The sequence below is a fragment of the Chinchilla lanigera genome, unplaced genomic scaffold, assembly GCF_000276665.1.
Source record: "Chinchilla lanigera isolate Chin_1 unplaced genomic scaffold, ChiLan1.0 scaffold00003, whole genome shotgun sequence".
Taxonomy (NCBI): domain Eukaryota; kingdom Metazoa; phylum Chordata; class Mammalia; order Rodentia; family Chinchillidae; genus Chinchilla; species Chinchilla lanigera.
The window spans coordinates 10427555-10443694 of record NW_004955404.1 but is presented as its reverse complement, the minus strand read 5'-3'; the positions used below and the strand labels follow the sequence as shown (position 1 = coordinate 10443694).

The 16140-nt window shown below is 37.7% G+C and overlaps 1 protein-coding gene across 4 annotated transcripts in view; it reads left to right on the top strand.

The window, feature by feature from the left end:
• Positions 1-16140, top strand: part of Pcca (propionyl CoA carboxylase, alpha polypeptide) — a 401509-nt gene that overhangs the window by 275454 nt on the left and 109915 nt on the right. For all 4 annotated transcript variants that reach the window (XM_005374054.2, XM_013516015.1, XM_005374053.2 and 1 more), the window contains exon 19: positions 7260-7362. In XM_005374054.2, coding sequence (XP_005374111.1) covers positions 7260-7362 — 103 coding nt within the window. The remainder of the gene's footprint in view (positions 1-7259; positions 7363-16140) is intronic.

The following is a 16140-nucleotide window of genomic DNA, read 5'->3' as shown; positions in this document are numbered from 1 at the left end:
AACAAGACCTTGTATTCAAAGCAATGAACTTCTACTAATTAGTAATAATAAGGCCAACAACCTGTAAAAATGAGCAAGGGCCAGGGATGTAACTCAGAGGCACAGTGCCTGCCTGGCAAGTGCAAGCTCCTGAGTTAAATTCCCGGTACCAAAAAAAAGGGGGCAAAAATTTGAATACAAATGGCCAATAACCACATGAGGCCCTTAGCATTATTAATCACAAGGGAAATACACATTAAACTCAATGAAAGGTGGTTTCCCAGTTACTAGATTGGCTGCAGTCAGAAAAACTGACCATATGAAATGGTGGCAAGGAGATAGAACAACTCCATTGCTGTGGGAACAGTTTTTACAGTACTTTAGAAAAGAGTTTGGCAGCTTAAAGAAAAACATTCATGTACCTCAATATTTCCTTCTACTTCTAGGTTTTCTTCTCACAAGAAATGAAGGCAGATGTCCTAAAAACAGTCTTTTACAATGACTACTTATACAGTAACAGCTTTGTATATAATAACCCTAAAATAGAAATAACCCAAATATCCATCAAATAGAAGGATGAACTAATTTTAATCTATTTGTGTAACACACTAAGTAAAAAAGAAAGAATGAACATGGATGAACTTCAAAAACATTGAGGGTCCCAAGAGGTGGAGTAAAAAATTAAGACATGTTATGTACATGTACTAACTCCCCATGATTAATGTAACTGCAAACATGTACTAATATAAACAAACTGTGAAGCCAAAAACTGAGTAAAGAAAAAAACCACACACAAGAGCACATACTTCGGAGGTCTGTTTTTGTTTTTTTTTTTTGGTTTTTCTCCGGTACCGGGAACCGAACTCATGACCTTGCGCTTGCCAGGCAGGCGCTTTTGCCGCTGAGCTAAATCCCCAGCCCCTAGAGGTCTGTTGATTTGAAGCTTTAGAACAGGCAAATACAATCTGTGGTCCACTGTATAATATATGGACAGCACAGAGTTACTGAGAAGTTTCCGAGAGTTTCAGTGTGTGGAAATTATATAACTATTTTCCTCTCATTATACATGTAAGTTTTACATTACACATATTTATAGATTTCGGTGTGATAATATGATGCATGTATGCAGTGTATAATGATCAGTCAGGATAATTAGCATTTCCATATCTTTAAGCATTTTTTAATTCTTTGTGTTGGGAACTTTGGAATCTATGTAGTTCTTTATAAAATGTATGATAAATTGCTGTAGACTATAGTCATCCTACTGTATGTGAAATGTGAGAACTTACTCTTCCTTTGTAACTTTCATTTGGTACCCATTATCCAGCTGCCCACCCCCTTTCCTTCTAATGTGCCTAGCCTCTGGTGACTGACCCCTTTTCTATTCTCTACTTCTATGAAACCAACTTTTGTAGCTTCCACACATGAATACCTTCGTATGGTATTTTTCTGTATCTGGCTCATTTCACATAACATAATATCCTTCATTTTATCCACATTGCTAGAAATGACAGGATTTCTTCTTGTTGCTGAATAGTATTCCATGGTGAATATGCACCATATATTCTTTATCCTTCATCTGTTGATGGATACCTTGGTTGATTCCTTATTTTAGCTGTGGTGAATGATGTTGCAGTAAAAATGGGAGTGCAGGTATCTCTTTGATATACTGATTTAATTTCCTTTAGATTGTATACTGTTATTTTTTTAAAAATTGAATAGCATTACAGAGGCAGTAGAGTCCTATATTTCTGCACCAAACAAATTATAATAAGTGGTAAAAACTAAGCTACTTAGCAGTTATGTGCCGAGCATAAGCTAAGCATTTTATATCTACTATCTCATTTGGTCAGCACATAGGCTAGGTATTCTTTGTTTTACTGATAAGGAACAGGAATGAAGAGGGTAACGGGTGAAGGTCACACCGCTTTTGAAGATTTGCATTCTGTCAATCAGACATTTTGAGTAACACTGAGTGACTAGAGTGACAGCTGGACTACACTGCCTTTCCTGAGTACTGTGCCCCAAATCTAAATTGATAACCTTAAGCCCTTATTGGTGGAAGAGGAAAATAGGATATGCATAACATTAAAATATGTAAGACAATAAGTAACATCTATTAAATCCTAAATTCCCCTATCATTTGTGTAATTATCTGTCACGCTAAAACAACAAGCTCAAGGTGTACCCTGTTTTCCAGCACAGTTTCTTGGTAGATTCATCTGCACAATCTCATGTGTTTAGACATACAGGTTTTAAATTACATGTAGGCAAAATTCTCACCCTTCTCTATGTCAGTTTTTAGCTTTTGAAGAGGTTTTCTGAAAATTCTGCTTTTGTCTTTTGCCTGTGGTGATGAACTTTAACGTTGGACTGTTGTAGGTTCTCACATATTAAGGCATAGACTTTCGTTTGGTTTGGCAGTAGACTTCTGTGTAAAATTCCTTTAATCTGTTCATTCCATGCTTTTTATATTCATTTTGATAGCTGATGGTTCTGTGAAGAATTTTATATGAATATATTGTACTATTAAAACATGCATTTGTGACTCTTCCTCTAAGCTTGCTGAAAATGGGTTTTTCAGCAAATTGCTGAATTTTTGTCTTTCTTGGAGTTGTTTATTTTCCCCCCTACTCGGGGGAAATAAGAAACAATTCATATACTAGATCTAAAGTTTCATTAAAATTGCTTATGCCTTGTCTTAGGCATTTTAAGTGAGCCATCTGTCTAAACATCTTTCTCTTTTTTTTTCCTGATCATTTCCTCGACTTATTCATGAGCCATGGGAGGGCTCCTTTGTAGTCTCCATGTAGCTGATTCTGACTACCCCCACTGAATACATCTCTGTGCTTGCTTAACATAGCTTTTCCCTGTGCTGGAGATTCTCTGAACTTGGTTCAGATGAATGGGCCACTTTCTGAAGGCCTTTTTTTTTCCTGTAAAGATTTGTATGCAGGAACTGACCTCAGTGGCTATGGAATGCAGCATGTTATTCTGGATCAGTTTACAGACCACCCACTGTTAAAGTTATGATGAAGTGATTCTTCATTATTCTTTGACCATTAACATTGTTTTTAACTGAGGATTTTACTCTGTATAGATAGTGTCCCAATTGAAAACCAGCTTTTCTGACTGTCTGATAATATGATTTTGAGATGATCATGGTCCTTGCAAACTGAAGATAAAAATCTACTGGAATGGCAATGTTCCAGCAAGTTAAATGCATTGTGTTAAGATGAGTGGCAGTCAGCTGACAGTTTTTCACCATAAGATAAATAAAAAGTAAGTTTTACTGAGCATACTCATCCTGGCTGGGTGAGTAGACAGGCTTGGGTGACAGCTGTTGATTTCCTTGTGGGATGCTGTTTGTGTGAATTCTTCTTCACTGGGTTCTTTTGGATTTTGTTTGTTTTTGAAGTTGTAGCTTCAGATAAACTTTGCAGGTTGCACATTGAAGTTGCAAAGTCTGAACTCTGGGTCTCATGGCAGCCTCAGGTAGGAATACATTTCAGCAGAGGAGACCACATTCTGTGTATTGTTACTGTAGCCAGCTGAAGTTCCGGCACCTCCAGTTTCCCCTTTCAGAGAATTAGTTATAAAAATTTTCCTTTGGACTATTTTGCATTTCATGGGTGTGTACAGTTCTTTTCTAAAATTTAAAATATAATGGATGAATATGATCATTATATATCTAAAGTGTACCAGTAAACTTAATTAAAAAATAAAATATAACTTTAGGTTGTTACTATCAACTTTAGGTAATAGTTACCGTTATAAACATGTTTATGCTTATTGTTTCAAAGTAATTACTAGTAACATACTTACAATGATTTTTTTCAGAAATAAAGTATATATATTTTCAGGTTTGTATGTATTATTATCTTTATACTTTATTATAGTCTGTTTCTACTTCAGAGCATATTTATATTTTGCTCATCACCTGGCATGTATGTTCAAGCCACCCAGTTTATTTTAAAACCTACACAAAACTACTTTCAAACCTATGTAAAGCCAGAACTGTTAGAATCTTGAGGTCTTGTTTAACAGTAAAGTTTCTTTCCTACATCCTCTTCACATACCATGGTAAAAGAAATCATTAGAAAAGTGCAAGTCGGTCAGAAATTATGTGCCCAGAAGAAGTGGCAGTCTGTAGCCTATCCATTCTGCTCTGATCCCTCTGCAGATGTAATGTTGGTTCCAGAGGACATCTCAGGTACATTGCTGGGAAGAGAACTAGCTTCAACTTAGATCTCAGGGCTTTCATTCAGAAATGTGTGCTGGTTCAGAAGGTCCTTCCTGGGGCAAGCTGAAACATATATGAAACAGATGTGGATCAAAATAAAACAACGGAAAAATAAATAGTAGCTAGGTCCTGAAGACGGGCAACTATGTTCCACCACCATCTGCAAGATTGCTTTCTGTGGGAAAGTGTGTCCTGGGTTGGAACAGGATGTCAGCTCAGTAGCTTCCCACCTTCTCTGGAAGCAGAGGATGATTACATCTCTGCAAAGATCTCAACATTCATTTGAAAGATTTGCATACTTCAGGCCACTAAACTTTGAAAACTATTACAGCATGTAGTATAGGTTAGGCGGAAGGGAGATCGCTGAATTTATGCTGTAATTAAAAAGCAATCTCTGAGGGAGGTAATGTGAAGAATCTGCTGGAGAGCAGAGGGGAGAGGGAGCCAAAGTTTCTGTAAAGAGAGTGGGTTCTGTTAGGGATGGAGGAGAGAGGAGTGCAGGCCTGACTTTACTAATCAGCGTAATCAGAGTTAGCCTTTACATGCCTTAATTTAATCCTCAATACAAACCTATTTATGCAGGTGATAATTACCCTAATTTGATATATATAGGAACTGAGACTTCAATAGTTTGCTCAGGGTTGGATGTAATGGCGGAGCTGGGTTTTTGACCAACTTCTGTGATTCAGCAGAGCTGGAGTCCTTAGTCCTCTGTCTCCTGTTAGTTTGGTTTAAGACACCAGCCCAACCAGATATCCCAAGTATATTGACAGCAATCAGAAACAAAATTGGGCACAAAGAGTGGGGCATAACTTTTAAGCAACTTGAATGGTAGATAGCTTAAGATACAACTTGGTGTGAAGCGGAAAACCATAGAATGATCACGAGCATGGCAGCCACATATTTATCATGGAAAGCAAAGATCTGAGAAAGCCAGGTTGCACCATAATCCTAGCTGTGTCTGTTTCCATCGTCACAATATCCCCAAAAGGGCAGGTAGTTTTGCTGTTGTAGGTGACCAATGGTGATGTCTGATGAGGTGACACATGAAGTTCATGGTCCTCAGGAAGTGTCCGGGAGCTCCAGGCTCATCTCTCCCTGGGCAGGTCAGCCTCTGCTGCCCAGGCCTGGCACAGAGCAGGTGCTCCTCAGCCTTTTCTCCTCAGCCTGTGCTGGGGGCTGGGGATATGAAAGTAAGGCAGGCACTGGGGGTGTAGCTCAGTGGCAGATCACTCAGCAAGCGTGTGCAGGCCTTGCTTTCCATCTGCACCCTGCCCCCTCACGAGTCAGTTTTTTAAAAAAGAAACAAGAGTGGTCTTACAGGGGCTCACAGGCTGGTAGGAGAGACAAACGTAGGAACACATAAATGCCCTCTGGAATGTAAGCGCTAAGAGAAGATTAGTGCACAAAGCATTCCCTTGCTTTTGTTTGCCACACCTCACGTGCTTTCTCCGCCTCTCCTTTCTCCTGTGTTGTTCCCTGAAGCCCCTGCCCATTCCGTCACTCCTGTGTGAAGCTCTGTCCTCTGAAACAGTCCTTTCCAGACTGCCACGAAAGCATCTTCCAAGCTTGTGTGTACAGTGTATGTTATTCTTCATGCATTTTTTTTTTTAGTCTCCTATTATTTTTTTCCATCCAAAATGTTCAAAGTATTTCTTCATCTTCAGGAAACAGATCAAATAGTGAGCTAAATACAAATATTTACCTAAATTATTAATCATCTTGCATTAGATAGTATGACTGGAAGTAATATCATGATTACAGTTTTTTTAAATTTGTGTCTTTTTTTGTTTTTGTTTTTCTTTTTGTTTTTGTTTGTACTGGGAATTGAACTCACGACCTTGTGCTTGATGGGCAGGCACTGTGCTGCTGAATTATATCCTTGGCTCAATAGTCACGGTTTTTTAGACTATTTTTATACTGAGAAACAGAATTCTTTTGAAGTTTTGATGCATAAATGAAAATGTAACCTGCAGGCCTTTTTAGAACTGTGGCTTAAACTTCAGCCTGGATACTACAAAATGCTAATGTTTAGTGCTTAGTAAATAATACTTCACAAATATAAGGAATGTAAATACATAATATTTAAATTAGATTGATTCTGAAATCATTACATTTTTGTTACCTTTGAAAATATTTTGGGAAATACATTTGTATTCTAAAGTTTTTGGTTTGATGGATGGCTGCTTTACCTAGGTTTTCTGAACAATGTAATACTGACCATACACCAGAAAAATCTGTGTAAGATGAGTATCATTCAGAGATACAGAAGCCTTGTTTGGATTTTAGGTGTTGGGGAAAATCAAGATTAGAAAAGACATAGACCTTGTATAAGTTCCCCAAATAAAGACCACATCTTACTTGTTTTTTGATACCCCAAAACTTAGCACAAACCAGTTAGTATTGACTGAACTTGTAAGTCATTTAATTTTGATTTACTTTTTCCTTGTGCTTATATTTCAGCTAATACACTAAGGTAATTTTTTAATTGACTTATGAAGCAGCATTCTATCCTAGAAGTAGAATAATGCATGGACATGACTCTTTAGTATGATTTTATTGTCACCAATTATGAATAACAAAACCAAACCAAAACAATTCAATGGCAACAATTCTGTGCTGACTCAGTGATTCATTTGATGTCTCTGTAGTTTAAGGAGTGTGACATAATTGTTCATTTTACTGTATTTTAAAAACTGTCTTGAACAGTAAAGAAATTGAAAAAATTAATATTGTTTAAGGAAAATTAGTTGTGGACTGTCACAGTTAAGGACCTCAAGTTTAGAGTAGATGATAGTACTTGGAAGAGATGATGGTACCACAGTTATCCCAGAGTGCTTTTCTGTTTTTTAATTCTCTAGTTTAAGTCTGAAACCTTTTCTCCAAGGGTGGAACCTTTTAAAATAAAATGTCCTAAAATATATTCTTAGGCAGTTTTCTTCCACACACATAATGCCAAAGGAACGTTAGTTTATTGAGAGACAATATACAGTCATTATTATTAAGAGTTACAATTACTAACCCTTTTCTGTTTTAGAGTTCCTGTTATGAAACCTGACGTGGCTAAGTGGGAGCTCTCAGTAAAGCTGCATGATGAAGAGCATACTGTGGTAACATCGAGCAGTGGGTCAACATTCTCTGTGAGTTTTATTTCTTCATTTGGTAATCTTGAAATTATCAATATTTAAAACTGTTTCTAAGTAACTATTCAGTGATTCTCTTCTTTCAAATTTATAGCATAGCTATGCATTTTCTTAAGGGAGTGGAATGTAAAGGGAACTTTGTCCTTTAATGTTAATTAGGAAACTCATTCCTAGATTTAGCCACATACTAAACTCAGTTCCTGATACTTTATTGGTTTTTCTTTAGTGTTTACTGAAAAGTAATATTTTTACCTTAGTTATAGAGAACATCTTTAATTATAATTCCAAGCATGACAACTACGGTACATAATCATTCTTTTTAAACAAGAGATCCAGAGCATCATGTAACATTATCTTCAGGTTCTACGTTGTGTAACATTTTTGAGGCTAAGTTTACCTTATAGTGTTCTTTTTGTTCTAGAGAACTTGGGTAATGTCCATAGGAGAACACAATAATTTGAATTCTGGACTGTCATGAACAAAGTAAAATTTCAAATGTGTATGTCCCAATATGAGTCATATGTTTAAAGCCTGTGATTGGACATTGCCAGGTACATACCACAGAGTGCTGCCATTTTAATTTGTATGGTTTTGTATTTTCAGCCTGAGTTCAAGGAAGCTGCTGTACATTTAGTGTAATGAGCAGTACGTTTACCTATATTTCTCATAGCTAAGTAGCACTGAGATGTCATTTTGTTTTGATCAAATGACTTTTTATTAGAAGATTGAAATAGGACATGAAAATCAAAATAATACGATTTCACTGAAATTGAGAACCATAGCAATTTCTTGGTGTCAGTGAGGAAAATACCACAAGTTGAGGGTTCACGTGAATTCATTTCTTCAATACTTCTTACACGCCTACTGTGTGCCAGACAATTGCAGGGCTCCAAAGAAGCTAACATTCTTGTGTGGTAGTCAGACTCACAAATGAATGAGATTAATTCATGAATGAAGGGTAGGCACCATAGTTTTCTTTACATTTCATAATGCATTTTGTTTGCTAAAGTTTTAGTTCTGAGACATATTTCACTGGGTTCTCTTAAAGTAGAAATCAGGATGGAGTTAAACAATTATTTTATGACATCTTTACTCACAAACTTGTCATTCTTTACATTTCTCCTATCTATATGATTATTTTTAAACAATACTTTTAGGGGCTGGGGATTTAGCTCAGCGGCAAAGCGCTTGCCTGGCAAGCGCAAGGTCGTGAGTTCGGTTCCCGGTACCGGAAAACAAACAAACAAACAAACAAAAAAAAAAATAAACAATACTTTTATAAATGGACACAACCGTATATCAGGTTGAGTAACAAATTTTATAAATAAGTAGAAAAGCATCAGTGCTACGCTTGTGGTGTCTTCCACAGGGAAGGTTAATGTTATAAAACTGTAGACTTTCAGCTGTGTATGGAGTCACCACTGAATCATACTGCAGTCTGCTAACGTTATGCAGTGTTTTTCTAAGCAATGCCTTGCCTGAGTGAGAACACTGCCCAGCTTGCTTCTTAGAGCTGTAACTTCTGTGTGCTTGTTTCAGATTCCCTGTTGTAAACATACTAAAAAATTGCATTATAATCAAGACAGTGTAATACTTGCATGTAGATGGACATGTAGAGTTCTAGAATACAATTTAAAACCCAGGAATAAACATATATGTATGATGAAGTTACCAGAATGATGGGTCTCAGGGAAATTCTTTCCACATTATTGGTGTCCTAAACAAATAGTTGGGCAGGACACACAGAAAAAGGTAACAGGAGTACGCACTGATTGAAATTAGAAGGGAAATATGCTTTGCAGAGTGAGCGCAGCTTGGTGAACAGACTCAGAGTTGCCATGAGGGTAGGGAGAAGTCTTGTTCTGCAATTCCTGGTCAGGCTTCTCCCTCACGCAAATAAGGCTTTGGGACATCTGTCCTATCAGAAACTCACTTGGCCTCGTGCCAGATTTAAACTGGCCTATTGAAGACTTGCTTGGTTTCATGACAGATGTAAATGAGTTATTGAAAATAGCACTCTTCTGATTGGTTCTGTGTACAGTGCTCAGGATACACAGTCATCTTGGATTCTGTGTTCTGAGCCGGTACCCTGGGTTTCAGGGTTTTGACAGGATTTGACAGGTTGTCCACTTGTGTGACCATTTTTGCCCCAGCCCTGGTCTCTTCCCTCAGTGAGTTCTGGGGTTATGGCTCACAGCAGGGCGTTGCCTAGCACACACAAGGGCCCAGTGGTGGCAGAACCTACGGCACACATGCTACAGTGAGCTTTTATTAAAGAAAGCTCTAAAAGGTTCGCATTACTGCAACAATCTCTATCTTTCTAGTTACATTATTGTTTATAATACTTATTTTAGCCTATGCAGGGGTATGTTGATGAAGCAGCTAATTAACTTTGGTCTACCTTTACTGAAATTTTATCTTGTCTTGGCCTCTGTGGTAAGCATTTTACATGCATTATTTCATTGAGTCCTAGCAGTAAACCTGATAGGTAGATGCTAATAGTCCCAGTTTACAGATCTGGAAACTAAGGATCGGAGAGATGATCATACAATTATGGAAATTTAGCTGTATTGGGCTGTGGATAAATCACTGTTAATATAAAGGATAATGCACAAAATATTTCTCTTTCAGTTAGAGCTACTAGATAAGAGCAACAGTTAGTATTTTTAAAAATCCCATTACTTTTTGTAGATCAAATTGGTGATAAAATTCAAAATAGTGACTTTCAGCAATGATTTTACTCTTTTATACATGTAATCTTTTTCAGAGCAATATGAAGTTTGAGGTAGATAAGATTTTATGTCTGAAAGAATTTGTACTTTTGTTTTCTTAGTAACATTCGCTTTGGTTGTTATAAAATTATCTTTGGATGCCTGTGGCGGAAGGAGGGACATGTTTTGTAGTATTCATATCATTGCAATTACCACCCTATATTTTTCTTCTCAAAGAATGGGTATGGTGGTGAACATAAGAATAAAAAATAATAATTACATATGGATGCATAATAAGAAATAATTATATACGCATTCTTTCAAGTTTTCTTTTTATGATGCAACCAGTCCTTTCCGCTTTGTTCTTCTACCATGTCTTTTGTTCTAGACTTCTTAACTAAAAAAAATTCCACCAATTTTTTTTTTTTGTTTCTTTTGATATTTAAGTAGTATTTTGAAAATTCGGCTTTAAATAATCTGTTCAAGCATTTCTGTATAACATTTTCATTAAAAAGTAATTAAATAAACTTAGAATATCAATAAATAATCTTATACACAAAATAGCTTTATATTCTCAAATTGTTAAAGGATCTTAAATATGTCTCTAATAAGAGCTTTTATGTGCATTTTATATGTGCATCTCTGTTCCTTTTATACTATTAATAGAAAATAATGATAAATCATGCAGTTACTAAATTTTTAGGAATATAAGTCTCATGATTATTCTTTTAAATAATTTTTGAGCACTTTTCCTAGAAAAAAACTTAGAGTATTATCTATCCTGTTCCCTCAATTGTCAATTTTTAGAATCAGCTCTTGTTTTTGATCATGAAAAGAACACCAGAAAATGAATTCAATTAGCTATTACATTTATCCCTTGTCTAGGCTTTTTATTTACAAAAATTATCTGTATTTGAAATGCACAGTTGGCAGCTAGCAGAGAACATACTTGTAGTGCATTTAAGATGAGTATTACAGCACCGTTAAGAACTTATAATGAAGGACTATAATCCTATTTAGAAAATTGACTTGGAGTATGTGGTAAACGATGGAAAACTGAGGTAAGTTTTTTATAGTTGTATGATATATTATACTTCAAACTTTTCCTTCCACTTTTTTTCTTTTGACAGCAGTTGAATGTTATGATCATGTGAACGGCTTCTTGTCAGACACTTCTTTCACCTAGACTTCCCTCTCCTCCAGCTTTACAAAGTTTACTAAACAAAGCAGGGAAAAAAGGTTATATTTGAGGAAAATACCTTATTTTCTGTCAGTAGATTTTTACAAAGAAAAACATGTAAACACGAATTTCCTTCATTTTGGCAAGAATATGTATATTCTTGATAAAATTATTTTTCCATTTCAGAAAAAAATTACTAGGAAAATAAATCAAGATAGTGCTAAGAAAATGATGTAAAATTGTTCTACAAAGAATACAAATCCATCATAAGTAAAGCCAACAGAGAAGCCAATAAACCCGAGGGAAATTTTGCAATTCATTTTATTCACAAAGGGGTAAATCTTTTGCCTATAAAGAACTCTTACAAATCAATGTAAAAAAACAATCCAGATGAAAGCATTCAAAGATGATTTTATAACAAAAGAAATATAAATGGTGCCTATCCATATGAAAAAAAGTGCTAAAATGGAGAAATTCTCCTTAAAATTATGATGAGATAACCATTTTCCACCTACATTTTTCTTCTTTAGATGTATAAACTATCCAGAGAGTACTATATAGGAGAGTTAGAAAGTACATGTTTTGCTAGTATCAAAATATGAGCTCACTCAAAACATTTTATTCAGGTTCTAAGAATTCATGCTAACTTCACTGCTCCTTAACTATCATGTTTCAGAGAATGGGATAATTCTCCCTATTTTTGTATTAAGGAAGGGGGTTCAGAAGTAACTTGCTATCCTAATGTGACTTCCCCATCCCAAACTGAAGAGTACCCTTTCACAGCAAACACATCCAAATCAGCTTGACATCTGGCGGGCGGGTGTCAGATAAACAAGGCTGCAGAAAAATCAAGTCTGAAGAGTCACCTTGCACAGCTTGATCTGTTTACTTTTTAAATGCAGCCTTTTCAGTGGGTAGCATACTCCGCTTTTGAACCGTAGGACTGCATTTTCATAAAGATGTGAGGATCCTGCCCATGTAATCTGGAAAATTGCCTGTCTAATTGGGTGCACAGCTGCACCTGAACCCTCTTAAATGGCTCAGTCATGTTGTGCTTAAGAGGCAAGTAACTTGTTATGGCACTAAGTGAAGAACAAAAATAAGTTGTAAAATTCAGTTACTTTGGAAATGAAAAACTAAATGGCATTGGTTGTTAGCGTATTAGAGTTGGCAAATACTGTAATTAAGACTTCAAGTGATTTTTAGTATTATCCACTGGTTTCTGTCACTTTCTAAAGAATTTTACTTAGGATAAAACATTTAATGTTGACACCAGGTATTCAGCTTCAGTTTGTTTCAACTTTATAACCCTTTGTGTACTAATGTGTGGTATAACCTGTTCTGGGCCCTGGTCAAATTCCTACAACCAAACAAATATTAAGAATTATTTTACTCATTTTGGTGTGATACTGTTAGCTTCTCAAGCTCATTTATAGTTGAAATGAACAGTGAGGCCACCTGTTAAAATGTCTTCGATCAGTGACTCACCCATTAGATGAGTTTGTGTTTATTTGTTGTCACGATGCATTTATCATTTTAGTTATGAAATAATTTAGCGACTGGTTAGTTAGTGTGTGCAGTGACACAGCCCTGGAGAAACAGTGTAATCAGGAGAGATGGTATACCCGACGCCTTGTGGATTGTCACCTGTTGAAGGTGACAAGAACAAAGGCTGCATCAATAACATAGAACAAGTGAGTGGTGACAGAGTGAGCGGGAACTGTGGAGAACAAATAGCGGAACCTCAGACCTGGATCTGTGGCTGGCAGAGGAGGCTTCGGGAAGGAACTAGTGGCCATGCTGAGACCCAGGGAAGGCAGGCAGGGAGGGGGCAAGGTAAAGGGTCAGAGTTTCCAAGCCATAGTGTAAACCACAAAGAAAACTAACAGGTATATGGAGTGTCTGAGGAAATGGGAAAGTAGCATATTGCTGGGCCATGGGAGGCTTGGAGTAAGGGAGCTCGTGGCTGGCAGAGAGGTGACAAGAGGTGAACTATGAGGGGACAGGGAGAGCCCAGGCACGGGGGCTGGCAGCCTTGTTGGCATCGTGTGACTGACCTGGAGAATGCGGAGAGACACAGAGGGCCTTCCTGCAGCAGCGTGACGGAGTGGCCTCCTAGGGAGACCACCACCCTCGCCTCCGCCTGGGCAACAGATTTAAAGATGCAAGCCTAGAGAGAGACTGTCAGGAGGCTGCAGGCGCAGGAGCAGGAGCGTGTGTAGGAGATGGAACTGTGCTCAGTTCTCCAAATGCAGTATGTCATGTGACAGCAATTGCAGCCGACATCAGTTATTTACTTTAATCTTTACATCAATCCTAGAAAGCCTGAGTACTATTATTGATTTGTTTTACATGTAAGAAAACTAAAATACAGAGAGGTTAGCTACTGTTCCCAAAGTCACACAGCCAGTGACAGCAGAGATTCAGACCAAGGAATCCAGCTGTGGTTCCTGATCTCACACTTCCAACAATGTAAGCCGTGTCACCATAATCCTGTGTTTCAGAGTGAGGATAAAAAGGAAGAGGAGGTAGGGATATGCCCACACCAGTAAGGCAGCTGATTAGATAATAGTGCTGCTTGCTAAAATGTGGTACGGAGCGAAAACTCAGAAATGCCTAATTCCACACATGTTATTGGAGAGATCTGGAGATGTTGCCTGGGTCTTTGCATGCAGTATCCTGTGGCTCTGGAGAGAGACTGGGTAGAGATTTGATCCTTGATAATATAATGGCACTTGAAGGAGGGATCAGTTGAGAAAGGAGAGGAAGAAGGAAGGAAAGCTGAAAGCCTGAGGTATGCTATAGACTTCAAAGGTGGGCAGAGGAAGAACAATCCGCTGAGGTTACTGAACAGGAGCAGTCTTCAAAAAAAGAAGAGAAAGAGCTCAAGACAGCCTGGGGATGTAGCTCAGTGGTAGCACACTGGCGCTGAATCCACAAGGCCCATGAATTCCATCCTGGCACTGCAGACAAACACAAAACACCAACCCAAGAAACTGTGTTGTCTCAGAATTATAAAAAGACTGTTTTAAAATAAAGAAATCAATAGTACCAGAGAGTAGTGAGAGATCGTGTACAAACAACACAAAGGCTGACACATGTCCATTGGATGAACCAAAAATAATTGAGAGCAATTTTAGTGATGATGACTTGATAATGAGCTGATACATGTGGAGCAGTATCCGCAGAGATTCTCCTAAGGGCCAGGAGGTGAGCCTGGTGACTGGGGTTGGAATGGGCCATAGTGTTGAGGGAGGGCTTATCTTTTTAAAAGTAGGACAAATTTGAGCATTCTTAAATGCTGATAGTACTGAAGGTGCCAGAAAGAGAAAGTGTGTGAAGATTAGAGATGGGGTAGAGGGAGAGCAAAGCCCAGCGCAGTGATGGCAAACCTTGTGGAGACCGAAAACCACTTATTTATTGCAAAGTGCCAACTCTGCAATTAAACCTGAATACTGAGGTTTGAGTTTAGGTTAAAAAAACGGTTATCTGATACTCAGCTACTGGGGTGACCTGGCTGCCATGCTGACAGACAGGGCTCTGTGTGCTCGCTGTGGTGTGCGTGTCACAGGTTCACCACCACTGCCCTGGAGGAACAGCCTCCATTCCGTTCTTCTCTGAACGAAGGAGGAGAGGGAGGTGCGGGAAGGGTGATGGGGGAGGGGTGAGATGAGATTGACTGAGGACTCGGTTGTGACATCAGAATTTTGAAGTATGTGGAATTGATTTGCGGCAGATGTTGGCATTAGGAGGAAGAATTGACTGAAACACAGAGAAAGAGAGGTAGGCGAATTGGGCATCCATTTGAGGTAAATCAGGAATTGATTGGAGCACTGATCTCTGTGGTTAGATAGCACCAGGTGATTCTGTGTGCCTGAAGCAGGGCATCGCAGGACAGGTGATGCATCACCAGTGATGAAGGTAGAGATGGTCTTTCAAACTAGGGTTTTTGTTTGTTTTGTTTTGGTTGTTATTCTATCTCTTATGGGAGCAATTTGTAAAGTATGTTCTAGTGAATATTTCCAATCAACAGATCTTTTTCAAGTCTAAATTGAGCTCAAATTTATGCCTTGTGGAAATAGTGTTTTTATCACTGTCATGAAATAATAAATTTGACATAGTTTTAGTAAACTCATTTGATATGTGATAAAAAAAATTTCTTTCTGTGGTACTGGGAATCGAACGCAGGGCCTTGTACCTGCTAGGCGAGTGCTTTGCCACTGAACTGCATGCCCAGCTGCTGATCGCTAGTTGTGATAAGTTGACTGGTGGTCCTGGTGTTTTGACTTCATTGTTTTTGTGGCAGGAAGTAAGATCAGTCATTAGCTCTTAATTGACCCTTTAGTTACTTGCTCTCATATCAGCATTTCTTTCCTTCATTGCCCTTACCATAAATTTGAGTTCTCATGTTTATTTCATTGTTCATTTGTTTAATTTCAATCCTTTCACACTAAGATACAGGTTTTAGAGCCTGGGGATATAGCTCAGTGGCATAAGAGCTTGCCTGGCAAGCCTGAGGTCATGAGTTCGATTCCTGGTACCAAAAAAAAAAAAAAAAAAGATACAAGCTTTATAAAGGTAATGGCCTTTATTGGCTCACTGACATACCCCTTGAGATTTTTAGGAAATAGCTGTTGAATTGTGGGGAAGTATATAAGAGGAGGGAGGCTTCACAAAACACTTTCTCATAGTTGTAAAAGTCTTAAATAAATTAGAGTGTTGCATATAAAAAATATTGAAATATATGTTGACATGTGCCTTTCATACATGTTTTACAAACTAGTTACATAATAGAATACCATAAAAATTCAGCCAGTGTGTTTACCAGATTAATTTGTTATAATTAAACAAAATAGTGATTATGCTTATCACAAATTTAGCCCC